Source organism: Prunus mume, linkage group LG7 (genome assembly GCF_029339155.1).
Source record: "Prunus mume cultivar Tortuosa linkage group LG7, ASM2933915v1, whole genome shotgun sequence".
NCBI lineage: Eukaryota > Viridiplantae > Streptophyta > Magnoliopsida > Rosales > Rosaceae > Prunus > Prunus mume.
Window position 1 is genome coordinate 17255113 of NC_142704.1, and position 23167 is coordinate 17278279.

At 34.8% G+C, this 23167-nt stretch overlaps 1 protein-coding gene across 3 annotated transcripts; it reads left to right on the forward strand.

Annotated features, from left to right (window-relative positions):
• Window positions 1-225: 225 nt before the first annotated feature.
• On the forward strand, window positions 226-7200 carry VRN2 (VEFS-Box of polycomb protein). 3 transcript variants are annotated; one of them, XM_089041501.1, is made up of 16 exons: window positions 226-398; window positions 686-823; window positions 1193-1248; window positions 1481-1545; window positions 1996-2066; window positions 2758-2811; window positions 2882-2941; window positions 3169-3215; window positions 3319-3452; window positions 4544-4594; window positions 4734-4971; window positions 5240-5288; window positions 5929-6012; window positions 6112-6191; window positions 6324-6413; window positions 6893-7200. In XM_089041501.1, exons 2-16 carry the CDS (start codon window positions 698-700, stop codon window positions 6990-6992), a joined length of 1305 nt encoding a protein of 434 aa, XP_088897627.1. In that variant the 5' UTR covers window positions 226-398; window positions 686-697; the 3' UTR covers window positions 6993-7200. The 3 variants fall into 3 exon arrangements, with proteins under 3 accessions (XP_088897627.1, XP_008238403.1, XP_088897629.1); XM_008240181.3 differs by having other exon boundaries at window positions 1996-2048; XM_089041503.1 differs by having other exon boundaries at window positions 689-823; window positions 1996-2048.
• The last annotated feature ends 15967 nt before the right edge of the window (window positions 7201-23167 follow it).

Sequence of the window (23167 nt, forward strand, 5' to 3'; positions counted from 1 at the left end):
TTAGCGCTTTGTTTATAAAAATTAAATAGTATATGATTTATCCATACCAAGAGTACTAATAAGGTGTATATAACTAAATATCTAAAAAAATAAATCGCTTTTATGTAACTTGAAATTGTAATCAACCACTAAAATAATACTTCAACTTTTTCTTTACCGAGGGATAATAAAGAAAAGAATGCACCAATAACGAAAAAGTCCAAACTTTGAGCAAGACTTCAAAAACGTTCCGGATTCGTTTTCATACCACAGACGAAAAAATTATTAAGAAAAAAAGAAAAAAGAAAAAGAAAAGTCCTAACGTTTACGGACCAAACTTCTAACAGCTCCTCCTCGCCTGCACTCTGGGCTAAAAACTCTTTCTTCTCCGGCGAATTTCCGGCCAAAACTTCTAACAGGCGAGCCTCCTGTCTTTTCTATTCTCTCCATAGAACGTATTTTTTATTTTTTACTTTTTTGTATACTATACTTTGCTTTCTCTTATTATTATTTAGCTCTCAGCGAACAAATATGCTATTTCTGTTGAGCTGGTGTTTATTTTCTTGATGATTTTATAGTTTAATTTCAACGAATCAAAATTGAAAAAGTATTGTAGCTCAAATTACAATATGTATCAGATCTCTGTGAAAACTAGGCAGCGGAATTTTGATTTTCTGTTGTTTGTTTTTGATTATTTTGTTTGCAGTAGGGATATAAGATGTGCCTTCAAAATTCTTGTGCGCATTTGTCGGCAGAGGAGGCGGTTGCAATCGAAGAGAGTCTTTTGATATATTGCAAGCCAGTTGAGCTCTACAATATCCTTCGCCCCCGTGCTCTGCACAATGTATATTTTCACTCTCTTGCGTTTTGTTCCAGCTCAACTTTTTATTTATTTATTTAATCATGCTGTGTGTTAGTTTTCGGTTAGAATTGAACATTCATGCATGATAAACCGCTTGATAACGGCCGTGATTGTCAAAGTTTGATCATGATTGCACATTCAGACACCTTTGTTCTCTTCTTATTTTTGACATGTATTTGGTTAGGGATAAAAGGAATATTTGTGTTTCCATACTTATATTTTTATTTGCACACTCATCTAAATGCATTCGGGATGCAAAATTTGTAGGTGTTGAATGGATATTGCTGTACTCTTGTTAAAATGGTGCCGTCTGTGTTTTTATTGTCTAATCAAGTGCTTTCTCTGTTGTAGCCTTTATTTCTGCGTAGATGTTTGCATTACAAAATCCAAGCAAGGCGCAAAAGGAGGTACCGGTTCTATCTTTGAATACACACAAACACGCATATGGAAGTATGTGTTTATGTACGAATATTGTGTTTAGTACTTGTGTTCATTGCTCTGATTTATTTCATTTTGCCATGGCACATACACACAAACACACACAAGCATGCTATTTTCTCTGCGAGGACTTCAATAAAACATTTTTGTTGCTGACTTTTAGAGGACAATTAATACTTTTGGCTGCATGCTATTGTCTAGGTTCAGGACTGGGATTGTAATATTCAACTATAGGGACTACAACAACACGTTACGAAAGACTGAAGGTATCATCAACCGCCCCTATTTAGCATGATGTTGGCAGTAGAATAACGATGATTTAAGTTGAAAAACTTGATGACAATGGAAAATGGGTGTCCTGGGATACAGAACACAAGAAGGACAACAAAGCATGAAAAATCCTATAGAATGCGTTTTTTTATCTTCTAACTTTCTCTCTTTAAGAGAAAAATGTATTGTTTAGTTTCTTATTTGAAATGGTTTGGTTTGCTGCATGGTGCTATGCACTCTTAAGCAAATATATAATTTAGTTTTTCTGCATTTGAGGTTAAACATTTAGATACCTTGGTTATACTGGTTGTAAATGATTTCAAGCCTATGGTAAACCTGAAGTTTGTAAATTTTTGTTTATATGAACTTATTTTCGTCAGTAGAAGTATCTTGAATTCAACATGATTGACACACTAACCGTTATGTGTACTTTTTTAAACATTCAGTTACTGAAGACTTCACCTGTCCCTTTTGCTTGATGCAATGTGCAAGCTTTAAGGTAGGTACTAATGTGGAGGTGTGCTACTCTTTGTTGTCCCATTTATGTTTTGACTAAATTTAACATAAATTGTGGAATATCCAATTTTGCTAGAGGTTAGTGAGAGAAAGGAAAACTACTCCGCATCAGGAATACTTTCTCATGTACTTTGAAGTTTGCATAAAACCTTTAAAGTGTTTGCAGTAAATGCGAAAAGATTGGGCCCAAAGACTCCCAACATATATGTTTTCATATACAACATGGTAGGAATTGCTCATCGAGTATGAAAATCTTAGTGATATCCATATCCAAGATCAATTTTTCCTACATTATTCATAGATAAACGTGCATACACACATTTGTTTATTCCTGTGGAACTTAAGCTTTGACTCTTCAACTTTTTAAGCTTCTTTTTTCCTCTAAATTGATTTGATAGTTATTTGTAATTTTTAGAGATCTATTTGATATGAGAGGCTGAATTGTTTGTGAAATGACATCCCCACCTGTATAGGCAGGAGTTTCAACTTTGTAATCATGTTGCGTGTATTTGTTCTACTGAAGAAACTTAATTTATTCATTCAACCATAATATTTTTGGTTTCCTTTTTTCATTATTCCCTTTCTTTTGAGTGACTATTTCCATGATATTTTTTTCACAGCTTATATGGTTCAATTACTAATATTTACTTATTTAGCTTGATGCTGAAGTGAACGTTCATTTTCCCTTGTAGGGTCTGCGTTATCACCTGTGCTCTTCACATGACTTATTCAACTTTGAGTTTTGGGTTGGTAATGAGTATCTAGTCACTTTCTGCTTATTCTGAAGAGGCTGCTCATAAAACATTTATTTTGTAGGTAACTGGAGAGTACCAGGCAGTAAACGTTTCTGTGAAAATTGATATATTGAGATCTGAGGTAAGAACTTTATTATCATCCTGTTTCCATTTTCCAAATCAGAAATGCAAATAATCATTGTGATAGTTTCTTATGCCAGTGTTTAGGTACAGAAACTGAGCATCATATGTAGTCATAATTTGCAAGTGGATCATTTTCTTTGTTTTTTTATTTATAAATTTCTTAAAAAAGGTAAATGAATAAGTTATTTATGGCTAAATATATCCTGTTACATTTTTTGTATACAGACTGTAGCAGATGGAGCAGTCCCACAACTTCAAACATTCTTCTTCTGGTCGGTTTAAATCCCTTGGTACAACTTAAAGCTACTGGCTAACATCCTATTTGTTCTTCAATAGGAATTCAGAGTTAATTTGGTGAAAATTTTGTTTTTGCAGTTCAAGGCCAAGAAAACGTAGGGCAGAGAACCGTGGTCAAAATGAAAAGCATGTTAATGTACAATTCTTGGAGTTAGACTCACCTAGACTAGCCAATGGAGTTGTACACGAGGGACTTTTGGAGAATGATGATGGTAAGTTTTTTTGCTTTTTGTGATACATTAGGTTGGTCATTTTTAACTAGTGAAGAAGGGAAAGAAACTCAAGATAAAGAGACGAAAAATTCCATTATATCCTCTTTTCGTGAAGAACTGGAGAAAATATGAAATATATATCACCACTGGCCTATTCGGAGTACCTGTAATCTCTGGCAAGAATGTTTTTCAGAAATTTGATGTTTCCCTAAAATATATCCACGTCTGTGTAAGACATCAGGTTGGTCTAGGATTGGAGTTTTCTTTTTTGTTTTGTGCATAATTAATTCTCCTCAGTAACAAGGAAACTTGAAGAGGTGTTCTTGCTCTTCTCTGGCTGATCACTGAGCTAATGCTTAAAATGGTGTGTTAATAATAGTATCAGGATCATGAAGCATGTCTAAAGCGGTCCCTAGTGCGTTATGACATTTCTTTTCTCTTCTTTTTTTTTCCCAGTTATTTTTTACCTCGAAAATAGCTGGTCAAGTTGGTATGCATTTGTAAATCTGGTTGACTTGTTCTGTGGTATATAGTAGCTCCATGGGATATTCTTGCTGGTATGTCAGTCAATGGCTCAGATAAGTCTTGTTGTGGTTTGAATCAATTATAATAGATTTCGTAATTTTAAGAACTAACATAAAATATGTAGCATCCGTCTTAATTTTGTATATAAACCACAAACAGACTACCTGTTTGATTAATTCTATAATATTTGAATTGCATCCTCTGATTTGAATGTTCACTGTTCCAGCAGAGTCAATTTTAAGTTAGATAACAGTGGTTGTGACAAATTTAAGCTCAATTTCAGTTGCGAGGAGTCTCTGATTATTCTGATTGAACTTGAAGTGGGTTGAATGTTGTTGCTTTTAAATTCAAGCCATGCTTAGTTTATAATGGTTTCCTTTTACATTTTTATTAAATAAATATTTGATCGCATAGCACGGTTCAGACATCTACAGGTGCAGTAATTTCCAAATTTGTCTAGCAACTGGGTTGAAGGTTTAATTATTACTCGTATATTTATTTTCTTGTATTCCTTTGTTTGGAAGACTGTCATTTAACTTCATTTTTGGTTGTTCTGTCCTCCAAAGGTGAGAAGGCTTCCAAGGTGCATTGGGAAGATATCCAGCTTCCATCTACAGGTGCAGTAATTCTAATTTCCAAATTTGTCTAGCAATTGGGCTGAAGATTTAATGATTTACTCATATATTTCTTTTCTCGTATTCCTTTGTTTGGAAGACTGTAATTTAACTTCATTTTTGGTTGTTCTATCCTCAAAAGGTGAGAAGGCTTCCAAGCTGCGCGTCGAGTGGAAAGATATCCGGCATAGAAGGCATGAACATGAAAACTATGGTCCTGATCATCCTAGTTCTGTAGAATGTGTAACATCAAGTTCCAATATTCCTGGTTCTACAGTTGGATCTCTGGAGCCTGATTGTGTTAAAATTCTATCTGGAAGTGATTCCGCACCACCTACTAAAATAAGGAAGTTAAATGGAGAGCGATCGGACCCAAAAAAGTATGTCAACCTAGGCCATGATTTTTAGTTCATGTCCATTGTTTTTCAGTATCTTATATTGATTTTCCTTATAATCACTATTTGATTAATGGTCTTCTCATGGTCATTACTATCATTTGGTTCACTTAACCTTTGGATGTGTTTTTACAGTATGAAAAGTAAAGAACTTATGTCTCCACCCTTTTGAGATATCCTTATCTGAAGTGCCCATATTGAGGCTGTTGATTGATTTTGAGACTTCTCACACTTCTTATTTTTGTTTGTCCAGCCGTATGCTCCTGCAGAAACGACAGTTCTTTCATTCTCATAGAGTTCAGGTAGTTATTGATCTTTAAACCTGTGAGCTGTTTCAAAATCTTGTTTCTTCGTTTAGGTACTTCTTTTGCATGTTAAGTTTTCTTATTATTTCTTGCATATCCATGCTGTGTCAACTCATATCTTTGATCTTCCAAAGGTTACACTTGAACTGTAGGTTTCTTTATCAATCGAGAAACTTGGATATGAGCTTGTAATACTCCATTTTTCAACAATTTGGATAGTAATTTATGCACTTACTTTCTTTCCTTTTTTAGTACTTAATTTGCATAAGGTTAAATTTTATAGTTTAATGACCTGATGACTATCTTTCTTTACATATAAAAGCATTTATTTAATATATACATAATTAGTACAAACTCCTTGCTTGTTTTTATTTTTATTTTTTGTGGGTTTTCTGATTTGAAGGATTGAATTTGCAGCATTTTTAATCTGTTGCCCCTGTGAATGCATGTGCCAGGCATGCAGTTATCTTTAATAGGTTTCCTAAGAACTGATTCATTAAGAATAACTTTTAGATTATGAATTATTCATGTGCATTTGAAATTGCAAATAGACTTGTGTTGCGCACATGATCTATATTATGGTAAACTTATTACGAGTTACCAATCTGATAAAATTTGCATGATTTTTTGTATGAAGCCTATGGAGTTTGAGCAAGTATTATCTGATCGGGATAGCGAAGATGAAGTTGATGACGACATTGCAGATCTTGAAGATCGGAGGGTATGCATGATATTCTTTTAGATATTGGGCCAAACACTCCATGTTTAACACTATTAATCTTAGGAACGCAAAAACTAATATCATATTGTCATGTGGCAGATGCTTGATGATTTTGTAGATGTTACCAAAGATGAAAAGCAGCTGATGCATCTCTGGAACTCATTTGTGCGAAAACAAAGGTGACTATGTTTTGCTGCTTTTGGCTTTCTGATAAGTTTTCAATTATTTTTGTGTGTGGTATCTTTGGAAATTTCAGTTGTCAGTTTATTGGGGGTTTCTTTGATGAGAGAGATTTATTTTAATTGTGGCAGTGTGCTGGCGGATGGTCATGTTCCCTGGGCATGCGAAGCATTTTCAAAACTTCATGGACAGGAGCTAGTCTCCTCTCCGGCTCTTTTCTGGTACTGTTGTTGCACTAATTTTCATAATCATTGGTACATTTAAGGAAACATAATTTGCAGTAGAAGCAGGGGGACCAATTACTCTTGATGTCATTATGAAGAACGGTCATATTATGCCTATCACTTCATGCTTGGGAGTGCTTCTGGAATGATTAAAAGCATTTCCTAACAACTAAAAACAATTCTTCTGACCGCATTTGGTAGGAAAATCTATAAGTTCTTATGGGCAATAAAAACTCTTTATGGAAAAGCACCTAACAGGTGCTTCTCACTTGGATTATTAACAAAATTTCAGCGTTCTTTTAATAAAAGCACATCCTCTGAACACAACTGTTTCCTATAGAAGCATTCCCACACGGGCCAACCACCTTGTTGCATTTTGGAACTTTTCATTTATTTTCTTGCTTTTTAGTAGTAATGCATGAATTTGCGATTCATTGGAAAATTGTGTTTGAAATGTCAAGTGCTCATTAACTCAGGTGTTGGAGGTTTTTCATGATCAAACTTTGGAATCACGGTCTGCTTGATGCGGGCACAATGAATAGTTGCAATATCATTCTCGACGGATACAAACACTAGCCAACAGATGCTATTAGAAGTTACAAAAAGTGGAGACGACCGACTTCTTCGGATTTAGAAAGTATATAACGAGATGGGGAAGTAATTTTTCCCTTCACAATGTAGTACTTTAAATTATATGATCCTCCCATTGTTTTACATTATTGAGGAAAAAAAAAAATCAGACTCAATTTATCAATATTAAATTAATGATTACAAGTTCTTGTTACATTTTGTATTTTAGTTCTTCGGATGGAGTTGTGATTCTTTTGCCCCCTGAACTATGTCGTAATGATCAACTTACCCCTAGGCATTTTTTTCCCGGTAAATGAAGGAAGAAACAACCAGGCATGAGAGTTCCTGCTCCTGATCCTCCCCAGCAACCCCCTCCACCTGGCCCTCCTCCTCCAGCCCTCGCTTCCGAACTACATCAACAATCTTGCCTAACAATAGCTCATGTTGCTCCTATTATGACAATGCTTTTCTTTTATTTTCTTTGTAGGGTGGAGTTTGCTTGTTTCTTCCTTCTGTAATTTGGCCCATAAAGGGATAAGATTGCTAAGATTTTTTCTTTAAGCAAAAATGTTGGGTGTGTTGAGTAATTCCATGGATATGGAGGAGGCTGGTAGGGGAGATGGTGGAGATGGGGGGCTGATGTTGTGGGTTGGGGTTGGTGGTAGCGGCTGGGCGGAGATGGAGGTGCAGCTGGGAACCTTTTTATTTTTTCTCATTTTCCTTCCACATTTTTTTCCCTTAAAAAAAAACCCATGTGCAGGTCACATGATTGAAATTTGAATGACATAAAAGAGTAAATAGAAATTGACGGCTAGTTCCAAATTGGTCTATTTCATATCATCTAAGCTCTTAATTGAAGCTTTTTGGTGAGAATCGGGGCTCCAGGCCCAAAGCAACGATTAATGGCCCTAGGTCTCCCTACACCTATTAGGTCTTCAATTTTGATAATCAAGCACAGATCCAACGACAGCGGGAAAGTTAAGCATTGCATTACAAACATACAAGGTCATGGACCTCTCAACCAATTCCAATTGGTTGATATCGTGTGACAAACATGGCAAGACATATACTTTTTCTTTATGAATTATATGGATACTCAATAACAAGGTTTTTTTTTTCTTTCACCAAGTTTGGAAGGATGAGGTTGGTAGTATTGTTAAGGGTGAGGGTCGACTTTTGACTTTTGAGTGGCCCAGGCAAGAAATTGAAATGAGGCTCCTTTCCTTTTGTATACAACAATTAACAAGAAAGAAAAATGATGCCCCTTTGCTTTTTTAAATGTGGGCCCTTGTCTTTAAAAAACTTGCAGTGATTTTTGTTTGGGCCTAAGAAAACCCTTGTAATATAAGCTTGAGCAGTTACGAAAAGAATATAATGAGGGGTTGTGAGTGAGGGCGTCAATCCACTATTCAATAAGAGAGAAAATGTTGGAATTAAACTTTTTAAATGAATGAATGGTGGGATTGAATAATAACACAATAACACGTGTTATTGTGTTATTGGCGGATGATACCTAAATAGTGCTATCCTCGTTACACGAGATATAGTTTTTTTTTTCCAGTTGAGAGAGAGAGAGAGATTCAAAACCACCTATGTGTTTTATCCCCAATGTGTCTCTCAGTCTACAATGCCCCAAAAGACCTGGAGCCATGGGGACGTGGGCACGGCTTCTTCTTTCTTTTTTCAGTTTTTTTTTTCCTTCTTTGTTCTTCATTTTTGTTGCACCCATAGCCCCCCAAAATCCAAATTAGTTGCACCCATTTGTGTTGAGTTTTATATAGAAGACTTTAGGTTAATGGATAAAGATTAATTCTCCTTATACGTAAGAATTTCCATATGACATATTTCTTAACTAGTAAGGTGCAACAAATTCTTTTCCATTTACCCCATGTTTTCCGAATAGAATTCTATATATATATATATATATATATATATATATATAAGGGCAAGCACAATTAATTTGGATTCATGCTAACCAGGATGCATAAACATTACATACATAGATAATACTTATTTGGCAAAATAATAAACTTTTTACTATAACTTGATTTTCATTTTTTCAAAAATATTCCAGATTCATAGATTGGTGTAGTGGCACAATTACCCACAGAGGTTTTACCTTTTTTATTGGGCAATGATTTTTCCACTCCTATTTTATCCACTTACACTCCTTTTTTAGTTATAAAAAAGTAGTATAAGTGGATAAAATAGGAGAAAAAGGAGTGGGGAAATCACCACTCTTTTTCTTTTTGGTTAGTTTGGGGCTCCAAGTCCAAAACAAAGATTAATGACCCTAGTTTCATGGGAGATTTTATTGGCACCCCATTATTTACTCTTTGCACCCCATATTCTCCTTACACCCCACTGAATTTTAGTAAATTTTAAAATTACTCAATACACCTCATTTTTCTTCCTAGATTGCCCTCATGAACCCCATTCCTTAACTGACCTGTGTAAACCCCACTGAAATTGTTACCTTGTTCAGTGGTAGTCCACCGAATTTGTTTTTGTTTTTCAGTGGCTATCCACCAAATGTATTTATGTTTTTCAGTAGTAGTCCACCAAATTTGTTTCAGTTTTTTAGTGATAGTCAACCGAAATGGGACTACTACTTGCAACCAATTTCCTTTAAAATTTGTGACGTGGACAAGGGAAATTAAAAGTTTACGAAAAACTTATTTTCATAATTGTAATAAGAAAATTGATTATAAAGGAAGAGGAAAAAGCAAGAACAAATATATGAAGATAAAATAAAAACAATATACATTTAACAAAGAACATCGTTTTTTTTACAATCATTGAGGCACTTTTAAATCCTAATACAGAGGACATCACTTTTGCTACAATTCTTGAGGCACTTCTAAATCCTAAGCTTTTGTTACAATCATTTAGGCACTTCTAAATCCCAATCCATAGGACATGAAAGAAACATTATATCTAACCATTGCTTTCTACATTTCACATGCCATTTTCTTTGTAAATTTAGTTAGAACAATGATTTTAATAACACCAGAAGATGATGTGCATTCCAGGTATTGTTTACTAGGCACATTTAACAGAAAGTTCTAAACCTTTTAGTATGTTTTATAGGATAATTAGAACTTGTCCCCATGCCATAGTAGTTGAACATTTCTCACATCAAATCCTTGGCATTATGCATCAATAGCCTTTTCTGAAGGGTCCAGATTTAAATAAATGAAAGACAACCTTTCATTTCTATTTTGTTGGACCTCATTTTGATCATTGTTTTGAACTTTGTTAACCTCCATAATAATTGTAAACACACACACACACACACACACACATATATAGGAAAAATACTCTGTGTATTTACGAGAGAGTGAGACCTACATTGTCTGCTTCGCTTTATCCGCCAAAGCTTTTCGTAGCCTGACAGCCTTCAGGAAACATCAATGTGTTTGAGGAGATTATTGTTCTAATCATGGCACTTTCAATGTGGGAAAATTTAAATTTTTCAGTCCACATTCCAACTATTTCTATTGAAGCTAGAATGACAAGATTTTCCACATTTAAGAAGTGAAGGGCCTGAAAATTAAATTAGTGTATGAGGATTGCTTTTTTTTAAAAAAAAAACCTAGGCCAATGACAATCACTGTGTAAGGAACTATTATATATCTACTTATGCAACAACTTACAGATTCAATAGCTACTAGAAGCTTCCAAAGAAATCCTTATCTGTGTGCTTCGATTCGGTTCCCACAAAGGGCATCTATGCCATCTATCTTCCATGTATTCTGCAAAAACATAATGTGATAAAGAAAGTAAAGAAAGGTACTCTTATTCATCTTCCTATAAAAGTTTTATGAGCCACACTCATGAACTTTACCTTATAGATGCTGCATAGATGATTTCATTGTTCTTCTCTAAGATGGCAATATAGAAACCTCTAAAATTTAACCAACCCAAATTTGACCTGGAAAAGAACAATTTTACAAATAAATTTCAATTTAGTCATAAGATGATGATGGTATGAATGTTTATACTTATTTTGTGGGCAAAAGCATTTGATCAGGGACCGATATCTAAGAGAGGCAAAATATGAGATACTAATTATCAATAAAAGGATGTTTATACTAACAAAATATATTACAGAAGAGTGTCTGACTCTCACAAAGACAAAGTGCAAATTCACCTAAATCATTCCTACGCAGATGAGTCAAGAACAAAATTTAGATTGTAGGACAAAACCATATTTGCAATAAATTAGCTAAAACAAAAAGATAAAAACCTCTAACAGTAATTTTATGACACACATATGAACTTTATCTTATAGATGCTGCATAGATAAAAACATCTATAAAGGTAAAAACCTCTAAAAGTAATTTTATGATACACACATAACTTTACCTTATAGATGCTGCATAGATAAAAACATCTATAAAGGTAAAAACCTCTAAAAGTAATTTTATGAGACACACACATGAACTTGACCTTATAGATGATGCTTAGATAAAAACCTGTAAAAGTAATTTTATGAGACACACATATGAACTTTACCTTAGAGCAACTCCACCCATATTGCCCTTAGCCATGGCAAGGGGGGAGCTAGGGCAGCCACTATTCACGTGAATAGTGGTTGCCCTTGCAAAATCAAATTTTGTGTTTCCACCCATTGCCCTAGCTAAGGGCAATTACTATTCATTTTTTTGTTTTATTCACAATTTTATTTACCTTAATAATTAATGTGGATAATATTTTCGGATAAGATTTACGGGTTCCTACGTGTCAAGACTATTCATAATCAGATAAAATTTCGGGATAAGATTTTTTGGTTCAAATTTCGGATGAATTTCAAAATTCAAATTTCAGATAAATTTTTGGTTCAAATTTCGAATGAATTTCAAAATTCAAATTTCGGATGAATTTCAAAAATCAAATTTCAGATACATTTGGGTTCAAATTTCGGATGAATTTCAAAATTCAAATTTCAGATAAAATTTGGTTCAAATTTCGGATAATTTCAAATTTCAGATAAGATTTTCATCCAATGAAATCAAGCCACGTGGCATCTTTATCTTGCCAAATTTTTCTATAAAACCAAAGGCTCACCTCATACCTCTCACACCACATCTTTCAATATTTTCATTTCTTAGAGTTTAGCATTCATACTCCATTCATTCTCAATGGAAGAATATAGGAGATGCTTGGAGAGGCATGAGAGAGAAAGAAAGGAGAGAAACCGTAGAGCCGATGAAATGAATGAGTTGCAGAGGCAAGTTGATGAACAAGTTCTCATAGCAGTGGCAATGGAAGAGGAAGAGAACCAAGGTCGCCGCCGTGGTTCACAAGTCGGCCGTCGCGGAATGTGGACAGACATAGGCATTCTCGGGGTAAGAATCTTTTGGAAGATTATTTTATCCCAACTGCTTTGTACAATGATGTTGATTTTCGAAGGCGATTTAGAATGCAACCCCACTTGTTCAATAAAATCATGCATGATATTTGCAATTATGATGCATATTTTGTTCAAAAGTGTGATGCTACTGGGGTTTTGGGCCTTCTGCCGGAGCAAAAGCTTACAATTATACGCATGTTGGCGTATGGAGCATCTGCTGATCAGTGGATGAGGTTGCCCGAATGGGGAAGTCCACTACGTTGGAGGCTTTGGTAAGATTTTGTGATGCAGTTGAAAACACAGTACACTAGGGACTACTGCGTAGACCTAATCCTGGGACCTCCAACGGCTTCTACAAAAAGCGAGCTCGAGGATTTCCAGGAATGATTGGTAGCATCGACTGCATGCATTGGCAATGGAAGAATTGCCCAACTGCCTGGCAAGGTGATTACGGAAATAGGAAAGGCACAAAAAGTATCATCCTGAAGCCGTTGCTGGCTTCGACACATGGGTTTGGCATGCTTTCTTTGGAGTTGCCGGAGCCCAAAATGACCTCAACGTCCTGGGTCAATCTCCGGTCTTCAACGATGTTTTGAGCGGCCAAGGCCCCAATATTACCTATGAAGTCAACAATACAGTCTACCAGACGGGGTATTATCTAGCTGACGGTATCTACCCAAGGTGGACCACATTTGTCAAATCCATTTGAATCCCGATCCCATAAGCAAAAATTATTTGCTACTTATCAAGAAGGATACAGGAAAGATGTCGAAAGGTGTTTTGGCATCCTTCAAGCTCGATGGTTGATTATTCGAGGTGCGGCTCGTTTGTTTGATCAGGAGATCCTCCGGAGCATTATGATGACTTGCATCATCCTCCATAATATGATTGTGGAGGATGAGTACGATTATGATCTTTGGAGAGGTCTATGAACCGGATCCAATAAACACGGCCTTGACCCGGTTTATGAAAGGCCCATGGGGCCAAATGGAGAACCGTTTGAGCTGGAACCGTTGGTGAGAGACGATCGTATGATGACCCGGATGATAGATCGATATACAGAGATGCAATCTTCCTATATTCATGAAAGCCGTCAACTTGACTTGATAGAGCATTTATGGACGGTGAAAGGGAATGAAGATGAATGATGGAGCATAGATGCTTTGGTTATGTTTTAGGCCTTATGTTTTGGTTGTGTTGTTTAGTATTGCTTATGGTTTGGTTGTGTTGTTTTTTTATTTATTATTGTGCCTTGTTTCTAGTTTTTGTTTTGATTTGAATTATGTTGTGTTTGATGTATGGAATATGTTGAATAAAATTGTCTTTTATTAAAAGCTTTGTTTATTAAATAAAGAAATCCAATACAAGTCATTAAGAATTACTACTACTAAAATAAAAAACATGAAGTACACCAACTTTAATAGAAAACAAGAAAATTAAAAATACATAAAATGTATGCCAACTAATTTAATGGTTTTGATCATTTAACCAATCCGTGTTGCTAGGCCCATCATCCTGGAAAAGTCTTCTTCTCATAACATCCCTTCGTTCTAGCTTCCAATATTGTTTTGTATCAGGGGACATATGGCTTGTATCCATCGCCATAGTTTCCCGATCCGTCTTCTCTATATCTTTTTGCGCAAATACTCCTTTTCTCGTGCACACTCGGCTTGAATTGCCACCTCCATTTCTTGGCGTTTTTGCTCCAATTCAAGTCTTATGCCGTTTTGCCTTGCAATTTCCTCCAAAAACTTTGAATTATGATTGCTTGAATTACCCGTTTTCTTTGCCTTCGCACCCTTTCGCCAATGGGCCTCGGTTCCTTTTGGATGGGTGAGTCTTCACTCATAGGGGAATCGAGAGGTGAATCCGATGTCGTTGCATCACGGAGAGGCGTCTCGTTTAACACAACGTCGGGACCCGTTGGAATAATATTGAAGCGTTTACAGTGTTTCACCACCTCCCAACATTCATGATGGGTGAATTTTTTTTTGCCACCCCCGGTTGCACCGAACCACATCTGTGCTTGAATGAGCTATTTAACAAAAAAATGGAAATGCAATAACTATTTAAGATATATTGGATATGCAAGTAACAAAATAAAAATAATGGAAATGCAATTAACCTTACAAATAAATTGGAAGTGCAAGAAATATGAAGAAACAATTGGAAATGCAATAAATATTAACAACATATTGAAAATGCAAGAAATATTAACAAAATATTTCAAATGCAATAAATATTAACAACATATTGAAAATGCAAGAAATATTAACAAAATATTTGAAATGCAAGAAATATTAACAAAATATTGACAATGCAATAAATATTAACAACATATATATATATAAGGACATTAAACTTAATGATTACGAAAATTACAAAATACTTACTTCGTTAGTACGATTTTCCCCACTTCTATACAAATTCATCGCTTTTGCCAAGGCATCTCTCCATTTTGCCATCTCTTTGTTGAGAAGTTTCCACCTACTCGACAATGCCATTTCCGTACGAGTGGAGTCCGGAATTTTTTCGCAAAAATCGGCATGAATTTTTTTCCACATATGGAAAAATTTCATCTCATTGCCTGACAAGGGACAATGACAAACTCGGAGCCAAACCTCACACAAAGAAACATCTTCCATGGTGCTCCACGCCCCTCCGGTTTCAATAGAAGAAGCCATAAAAATAATAACTAAAATTACAAGGTGAAAGAGATGAAAATGTTGAGTGAAGAGTGAAGAAAATGTTGAGTGAAGAGTGAAAAATATGTTGAGTAATTGTAGAAGTAGAATAAAATGTATGAGAATTGGTGTTGAAAGTGAAGGGTATTTATAGGTATTTATAGGAAAAAAAATCAGAATTTTTTAGGATTTTTTAGTATTTTTTTAAAAAAAATTTCGATTTTTTTTCATAATTTTATTGTCCAAAAATCGCCAGCCGTTGGATTAAAATTTGGAATCAAATCGGAGCGCAGGGGACTGCCACGTGGCTTCCACCGTTGTGGCTGACGTCAAGCTACGTCGGCGCCGCGTTCAAATTTTTACGTTGGCGCGTGCATTGCAGCGCTAAAAAAATTGAATAACAGCGTGGCGACGTCGACTGGTCGTCATGGCGTCACCTCCACCGAGTTTTGGACACAGGCGAGAGTTGCCTTGGGCCAGCCCGGGTTAGTGGGTCCCACACCCGGGCTGCATGGCTGGAAGCGAATTTTGTTTTCCCCCTCCTCGGGCTGTCTTCTTTGGACTTGCTCTTATAGACGCTGCATAGATGATTTCATCGTTCTTCTCTAGGATGACAATGTAGAAACCTCTAAAATTTAACCGACCCAAATTTGACTTGGAAAAGAACGATTTTACAAACAAATTTCAATTTAGTCATAAGATGATGATGGTATGAATGTTTATACTTATTTTGCTGGCAAAAGCATTAGATCTAGGACTGATATCAAAGAGAGGAAAAATATGAGCCATTAATCATCAACATAAGGATGTTTATGCTAACAAAATTTATTATAGAGGAGTGTCTAACTCTTACAAACACAAATTGCAAATTCACCCAAATCACTCTCACACAGATGACCCAATAACAAAATTCAAATTAGAGGACAAAACCGGATTTGGAGTAAAGTAGCTCAAACAAAAAGATATAAACATCTTAAATTTACCTCTAAAAAGATAAAACCTCTAAAAGTAATTTTATGACACACACATGAACTTTACCTTATAGATGATGCATAGATAAAAACCTCTAAAAGTAATTATATAAGACACAAACATGAACTTTACCTTATAAATGCTGCATAGATAAAAACCTGTAAAAGTAATTATATGAGACACGCACATGAACTTTACCTTATATATGCTGCATAAATGATTTCATCGTTCTTCTCTAAGATAGCAGTATAGAAACCTCTAAAATTTAACTGACCCAAATTTGACCTGGAAAAGAACGATTTTACAAACAAATTTCAATTTAGTCATAAGATGATGATGGTATGAATGTTTATACTTATTTTGTTGGAAAAAACGTCAGATCTGGGACTGATATCAAAGAGAGGCCAAACATGAGACACTAATCAGCAATAGAAGGAAGTTTATATACTAACAAAATATGTTATAGAGGAGTGTCTAACTCTCACAAAAACGAATTGCAAATTCATCCAAATCACTCCCACACAGATGAGTCAATAACAAAATTCAAATTAGAGGACAAAACCATATTTGAAGTAAAGTAGCTCAAACAAAAAGATAAAAAATAACTCAAAATCACTTCCACACAGTTGAGTCAAGAATGAAGTTCATATTAGAAAACAAAACTAGATGTAAAGTAGCTCAAACAAAAAGAGAGAAAAAAATCACCCAAATCACTCCCACACAGATGAGTCAAGAACAAAGTTAAGATTATAGAACAAATTCAGTAGCTCAAACAAAAAGAGAAGAAAAAAAATCACCCAAATCACTCCGACACAGATGAATCAAGAACAAAGTTCATATTAGGGAACAAAACCATATCTGAAGTTCAGTAGCTCAAACAGAAGGAAAAATAACCAAATCACTTCCACACAGATGACTCAAGAACAAAGTTCATATTAGGGAACAAAACCAGATATGAAGTTCAGTAGCTCAAACAAAAGGAAAAATAAACCAATCACTCCCACACAGATGAGTCAAGAACAAAGTTCATATTAGATAACAAAACTAGATCTTAAGTTTAGTAGCTCAAACAAAAAGAGAAAAATCACCCAAATTTTTCCCACACAATCATGTCGAGAACAAAGTTCAGATTAGAGAACAAAACCAGATCTGAAGTTCAGTAGCTCAAACAAAAAGAGAAAAAAATCAACCAAATCACTTTCGCACAAAGTTCAAATTAGGGAACAAATCATATATGAAATAGGTCAAACACAAAAGGGAAAAAATCACCTAAATCACTCCCACACAGATAAGTCAAGAACAAAGTTTAGATTAGAGAACAAAACCATATCTAAAGTATCTCAAATATAAAAGGAAAAAAATCACGAGAATTACTCCCACATAGATGAGTCAAGAACAAAGTTTAGATTAGAGAACAAAACCATATCTGAAGTAGCTCAAACAAAAAAGGAAAAATAATCACCCAAATTACTCCCACACAGATGAGTGAAGAACGAAGTTTAGATTAGAGAACAAAACCATATTTGAAGTAGCTCAAACAAAAAAGGAAAAAAAATCATCCAAATCAGTCCCACACAAATGAATTAAGAACAAAGTTCATGTTAAAGAACAAAACCAGATATGAAGTAGCTCAAACAAAAGAGAAACAAATGTATTTTTCTCTCACAAAATAAAGAGAAGATTTTCTTCACTTACAAATGTTGTGAGTCCCACTCCATTCACTTTAGATGTTTCTGGCTTTCTCAAATTGTTCCAAAAGAGCGTATTTGCCCAAACAAAAGAGAGAGTTTTCTCTCTTACATGTGGAGGCACAGTAAACACAGTGAGAAGATGATGTATATATAGGTGATTGTAGGTGACTCGAAACCCTAAGCCACAAGAACAAATAGGCCTCAAGGACTTACTTAAAACCAACCAAATGGGCTTTCAAATTGAAGCCACTAAATTAACATCTTTTTCATTCATTAACTTGAAGGGAAAAAAAAGATCAAAAGAAATTTAGAAGATTATGAACCTTGTGCTTACCTCTGACTGTGTATTACACATTGAACAACATTTGTTCCAGTGTATTGGTTGTGCATCTAAACCCCTGCCACTGCAATCTAGTTTTTTGTTCAAATTTTCAATATGGTCGCTGATATCCTCTCTTGAGAAAGTCCAAGAACATCCGTTGTGTAAATCATTCTTGGCCCTAACCATCTTCTCCAATTCCTCAAAAATCTCTTATTAAAGTTCATTCATATCAACATTTATGTACATAAAAAATGATAATATGATTAAATATTAGTGTAAGTAAATACCTCACTTTAGCTCTTACAGCAAATTCCTAGTTGAGGTTGTAGCTATCTCCACTTCATTTGTTTGAGCAACATCAGCTGGTTCTTGTTTATTGCTTACTTCACTTCTTCAAACAATGCTAGTGCTCTTTGCTTTCCTTCTTAGGGGGCCTCCTTTTGTACTCAGGATCATTAGAACTATCTGTTTCATCATGTGCAAACACCAAACTACTTCCGCTACTTCGATATCCCAGCTTGTCATTTCTATCTCTAAGCTCATACACCATTATTTTGGTTCAACAATATTTTTGCTTTGTAGTTTTGGTTCACATTTCACATACACGTAATTAAATTAACATAAATGCTGGACCGTTTAAGCTTGTTGACTCCAAAAATGGGGTTCAACTTAGATAACTGTGGAGTGGTGGATGATGTGTGAAGATGTGGGCCTTCAGTATGTGTATGTGCCTTCGGGATGCAAGCAAATGGCTGCCTTCGACAGTCAATGACATTCAACATAAGTAAAGTAAATAAGCATGCAGAAGACAAGGTATACGTGGTTCACCCGAATGATAGGCTACGTCCATGAAGAAGGATGCTCTCATTGTGATAATGTTTGTTTACATTTGTACGAAGGGATTAGACCCAAAGATAAAGGGAAGAAGGCACAAGGCCTAAGGTACAAAGCCCAAGAGTCCAAGGGATCCAAAGATCAAGCCCATTTTCTAAGTGGAGAGTGGTCTTCTTTTCTAGATGAAGGGGAGTCTCCACCTCTAGTAGTATTCTAATGTGGGACTCTTAACATTACCCCTAGTTGTGACTTGTGGCAAAGCTTCTTTGACTAAGGTGACGACCTCTCAAAGCATGGCACGTGGCTAATCTTGCCTAGTTAGTTGCTCGGTTAGTCACGGTACCAACAAAGCTCCTCGTTAAAACTCTGCTGAATTATATAATACGTACCAATGTTAGAAATATACCCTTAAAGCCAACTAATTATGTAATAGTTAAAGTTAAGGACATATTTGATAAAAGACATATTATGTTTTAAATGGGCAAGAAAGGTTGTTTTATACATTAAATCATCATATATTATCTTTCAATATGTAGAACAACCATAGTCCAAAGAATACACAAGTGGATATGAAAGCTATGTAATAAGATTGCATACATGGAGACTTCTCATCATCCTTAAATCCTGAATATGTTCCTGGTCATAAGAATATTGATTGGGCTTTAACAATCTACAAAGACCAGTACACACAATATCGTCTCTATATGTAGGGAATGACAAGGTCTCAAGTCATTAAGTGTGGAGACACATCGATATGTGTGTAGGTACTTGTAGAAGAACAAGTACACTGAACCCGATCCAGCACATGAGTTACAGCATGAAAGTCTTTACTCACATGTCAAACTGGAACTCATAAATTGCAATGGTGCAAACTAATCCTTAGACCAGAGGCATCATAGATGTTTCATGGCTATGTTATTAATCTTTGAGGGCACTATACGGTCATGCTGAATTAGGCATAGCTTAAAGGTGCTCAATAGAGTCATGGAAGCAAATAAATATACAACAAGGAATCTTTACTCTTGGTAAAGAAGAGAGAATACTCTAAGATATGATTGGTCAAATCTCTGCGTAGAGTAATGGATAAGACTTGAAAGAAGAAATCTTCAAATCTTACCAGGATAATCATATAAAAGGAATGATTCATATTAGGATATTGACAATCAGATTGCATAATCTAATAATGTGAATAAGGAGTATTGACATAAGAGAATGATTCAATTGCACGGTCATTCCAATTTGAATAGGTTCTTTCACAACGTCTCATTTAGCTTGGATAACCGTGACTTGTTGCTAGGCCACAACCATGGTTTGTGAATGTCCTAAAAGGTTTCAATCGAGAGCAAATTTAGAAACTCATCCAAGTTACAAACTCATCATAGTCGAGAGCAAATTTAGCTAGAGTCGAGAGCACCTCATTTCTACTATAATCATAGTTTGATAAGTGTGCATATTTTATTTTATTTTTTTGAAAAATTATTCTTGTATATGTGTCAAACCATGATTTGTAAAAAGGAGAAATGGTCACACGAAATAAGGCAAGCCGTGTTCATTGAAAATTTAGGAACATACTCACAGGAGATTAGCTATCTAGACTGAAAATGGGATTCTAATTGTACTTATTTCATCCTGGTTTGGGTCTAGAATTGACCGTTATTTCAATCTATGAACCCAAGTATATGATCCGGATATGCTAATCCATTAGCGTAACAATTCAAATACAAATTGATAAAGACTAATCCAATCCAACCTAATATGAGATACAACTAATTCACTTTATTGTTATATGTTTGATATAATATGCAGGAGTAATTCATATTTTTATGTCTGCATTAAAATACAAATAAATTGTTCACGTGTTTACACAAATTCAAGTTCATAAAATATCCAAAATTATAAGAAAGGAATTGCACCAGATTATAAATCTATATTCTAACATCAAACCGAAGAGATTTATGCTATCTGAATGCGGATAGATGTCAATCTAATACATATGCACATGCAAGTGTAGAATAAATGAGATTGCACTCTGAAAAATCCAAAGGTTGGAAAAAAAAAAAGAAAAAAAAAGAAATTATACCCAAAGAATATTTGTTATTATACACCAAAACTCTAGTCTTTGATTTTCCTTTCCCCTCCAATAACTAATTTTGATTGTTAACTTTTTAAACTAAAAATTATACTGCATACGAAACTAATTGGGTACCATTTCTTTATAGAAAAATAAATAAAAAGTTAATTTATAATCTAAGAAACAAGAAATATGTTAAGAAAATCTCGCCACTAGAATAATCTTTGAGATCATATATAAAATGAGTACAAAGAGAATTCTTTTCCCCCTAAACGAGTCACTGCTCATGTGATTTCTGTGTTAACTCAAGATCACACCAGTCAAATTAGGGAATAATTCATCATAGTTCTTATCAAATTATATATCGCAAAATGTAGCTAAGTAGAAAGAATTACCTCAAATATCTTTGGAGAAATCGTCACTCTAGATCCTTAACACTATCTTTATCGGTTTTCTTCCGTTATCAAGCACCGATAACAAGGAACATGCGATTTGACAAATCCTTGAAATGCTTTCACAATTTCAAATCCTAAGATTTGAAGCTTGATGAAAGATAAGCACTGAACAAACAAGGTAAACTATAATTAATGCAGTAGTAGGTAGGCATTACTCAAGGAGTTGTTGAAACAACTACAAGTTTATAAAGCGACAAAATTATTACGGCACAAAGTAGTGAGAAACTAGGCAACAATATGAAATTACATGAAAGCTTACACCCCCACCCACAAATCCCCCCCTTAAAGGCAAAATTGTATGATGAATTACACCACTTTTCTTATGTATATCTAAAATGGAGGAGATTTGTTGTTTCAAATTGGTGAAATTAACTTTGTTGAAGCAAATATTAATGTGTTATCATAAACCTGAAAGGTACAAAGTATTTGATGGAAAATTTCTTAATTAACTCATAATGGAAAGGGGAAGTAACCTATAATATAAATTAACAAGATAATACTACTGAGATGCAACTATATTTGGTCCTTACCAAGAAAGAGTGTTCATTATGCTTTGGATGTTCATTTTCAAATTTCCAATTAAAAAATAATTTAATATTTAATTATATTAAAAAATAGTGATAAAGTGAGATAATATTCAAACTTTATAAGGAAAAAAGAAAAACAGGCTCTTGGGCACCAGTTGTTTAAAAGGCATGCCACTGAAACGAATGGCTTCTAGGTTTTTGGGCCATGACATTGATAGGCACATCACTGTTCTATTTGAGTCAGGACGACAAGCATGTAATGGACCAGCACCAGCACAATGTAAAACATGAATAGCCCCAAATTAAATGCGTATAAATTACACAAATGTAACATAACCAATGCCATTATCCACAAATGTATAAATTATACAATATCGTTCTTCTATCTTCGAAGTCTTTGTTTGGTTGTTTGACGATCCAACTTGGTTGCTAAATGGAAATCGTATTAAAGAATATAAAGTCTCATATCGAAAACTTGATCAAATAAAATACAACATATAATGAATTTTTTCACTACTAATAACATCGATACCTTATTTTGAGAGGAGACACTTGAAGAATTATGGGCCCCCTTTAGCAGTGGCCCCATCCAAGGACATTCTTTCTTGAGCATCTCTTACGAACATAGGTAAAGGTCTTGTCAAGGTCCTTTACGCAGTATTTCCCCCATGAACTTTATCAAACTCTCCATCATAGAAGATTTTTTATTTATTTTATGAAATCCCATATTTCTTTGGCAATACGCAACCGAATGAAATGACCCAATAAATCTGAAGACATGGAATTAATCAGCAATCCATTGAGCCTAAAATTCTATGTATACCATTTGCTGTATGTGTGAGCCATCTTAGCTGGTTATAGAATAGCACCAAATGAAATGACCCATTAAATATGGAGACATGGAATCGATCAATCATCTCTTGACCTTAAAATTCTCCGTACACCATTTGTTATATGTAGGAGCTATGTTAGTGGGTTTTGGAATAGCACCGTTCAAATACTCTAATTTCTCTCTTGCAGCAATTCACATCTCAATGATTTGAGACCATAGTGCATAGTTGGTCTCATTCATAACAATTCTAGGAGGAAACATAGTGAATTGTGACAATTTTGGGGTTGGAATTAGAAGATTATTCTCATGTGAGCGAGAGAAAGGTTCAGTGTTGTTTGGCATCTCAACAGAAATATATGAGATTTGATATGAGTTTGTGTTTAGGAATTTGGTAAAGGGATTTGATTGAGGATTTAGGAATTTGATTTAGGGTTTGT

Bases quoted from the DNA above. Each gene is read 5' to 3' on its own strand.
- VRN2 (XM_089041501.1), top strand. From the start codon at position 698: ATGTGCCTTCAAAATTCTTGTGCGCATTTGTCGGCAGAGGAGGCGGTT. The intron at 5,289-5,928 runs GTAGTTATTGAT...TTTTGTATGAAG, and splicing joins TTCATTCTCATAGAGTTCAG to CCTATGGAGTTTGAGCAAGT. The intron at 6,192-6,323 runs GTGACTATGTTT...TAATTGTGGCAG, and splicing joins TCATTTGTGCGAAAACAAAG to TGTGCTGGCGGATGGTCATG.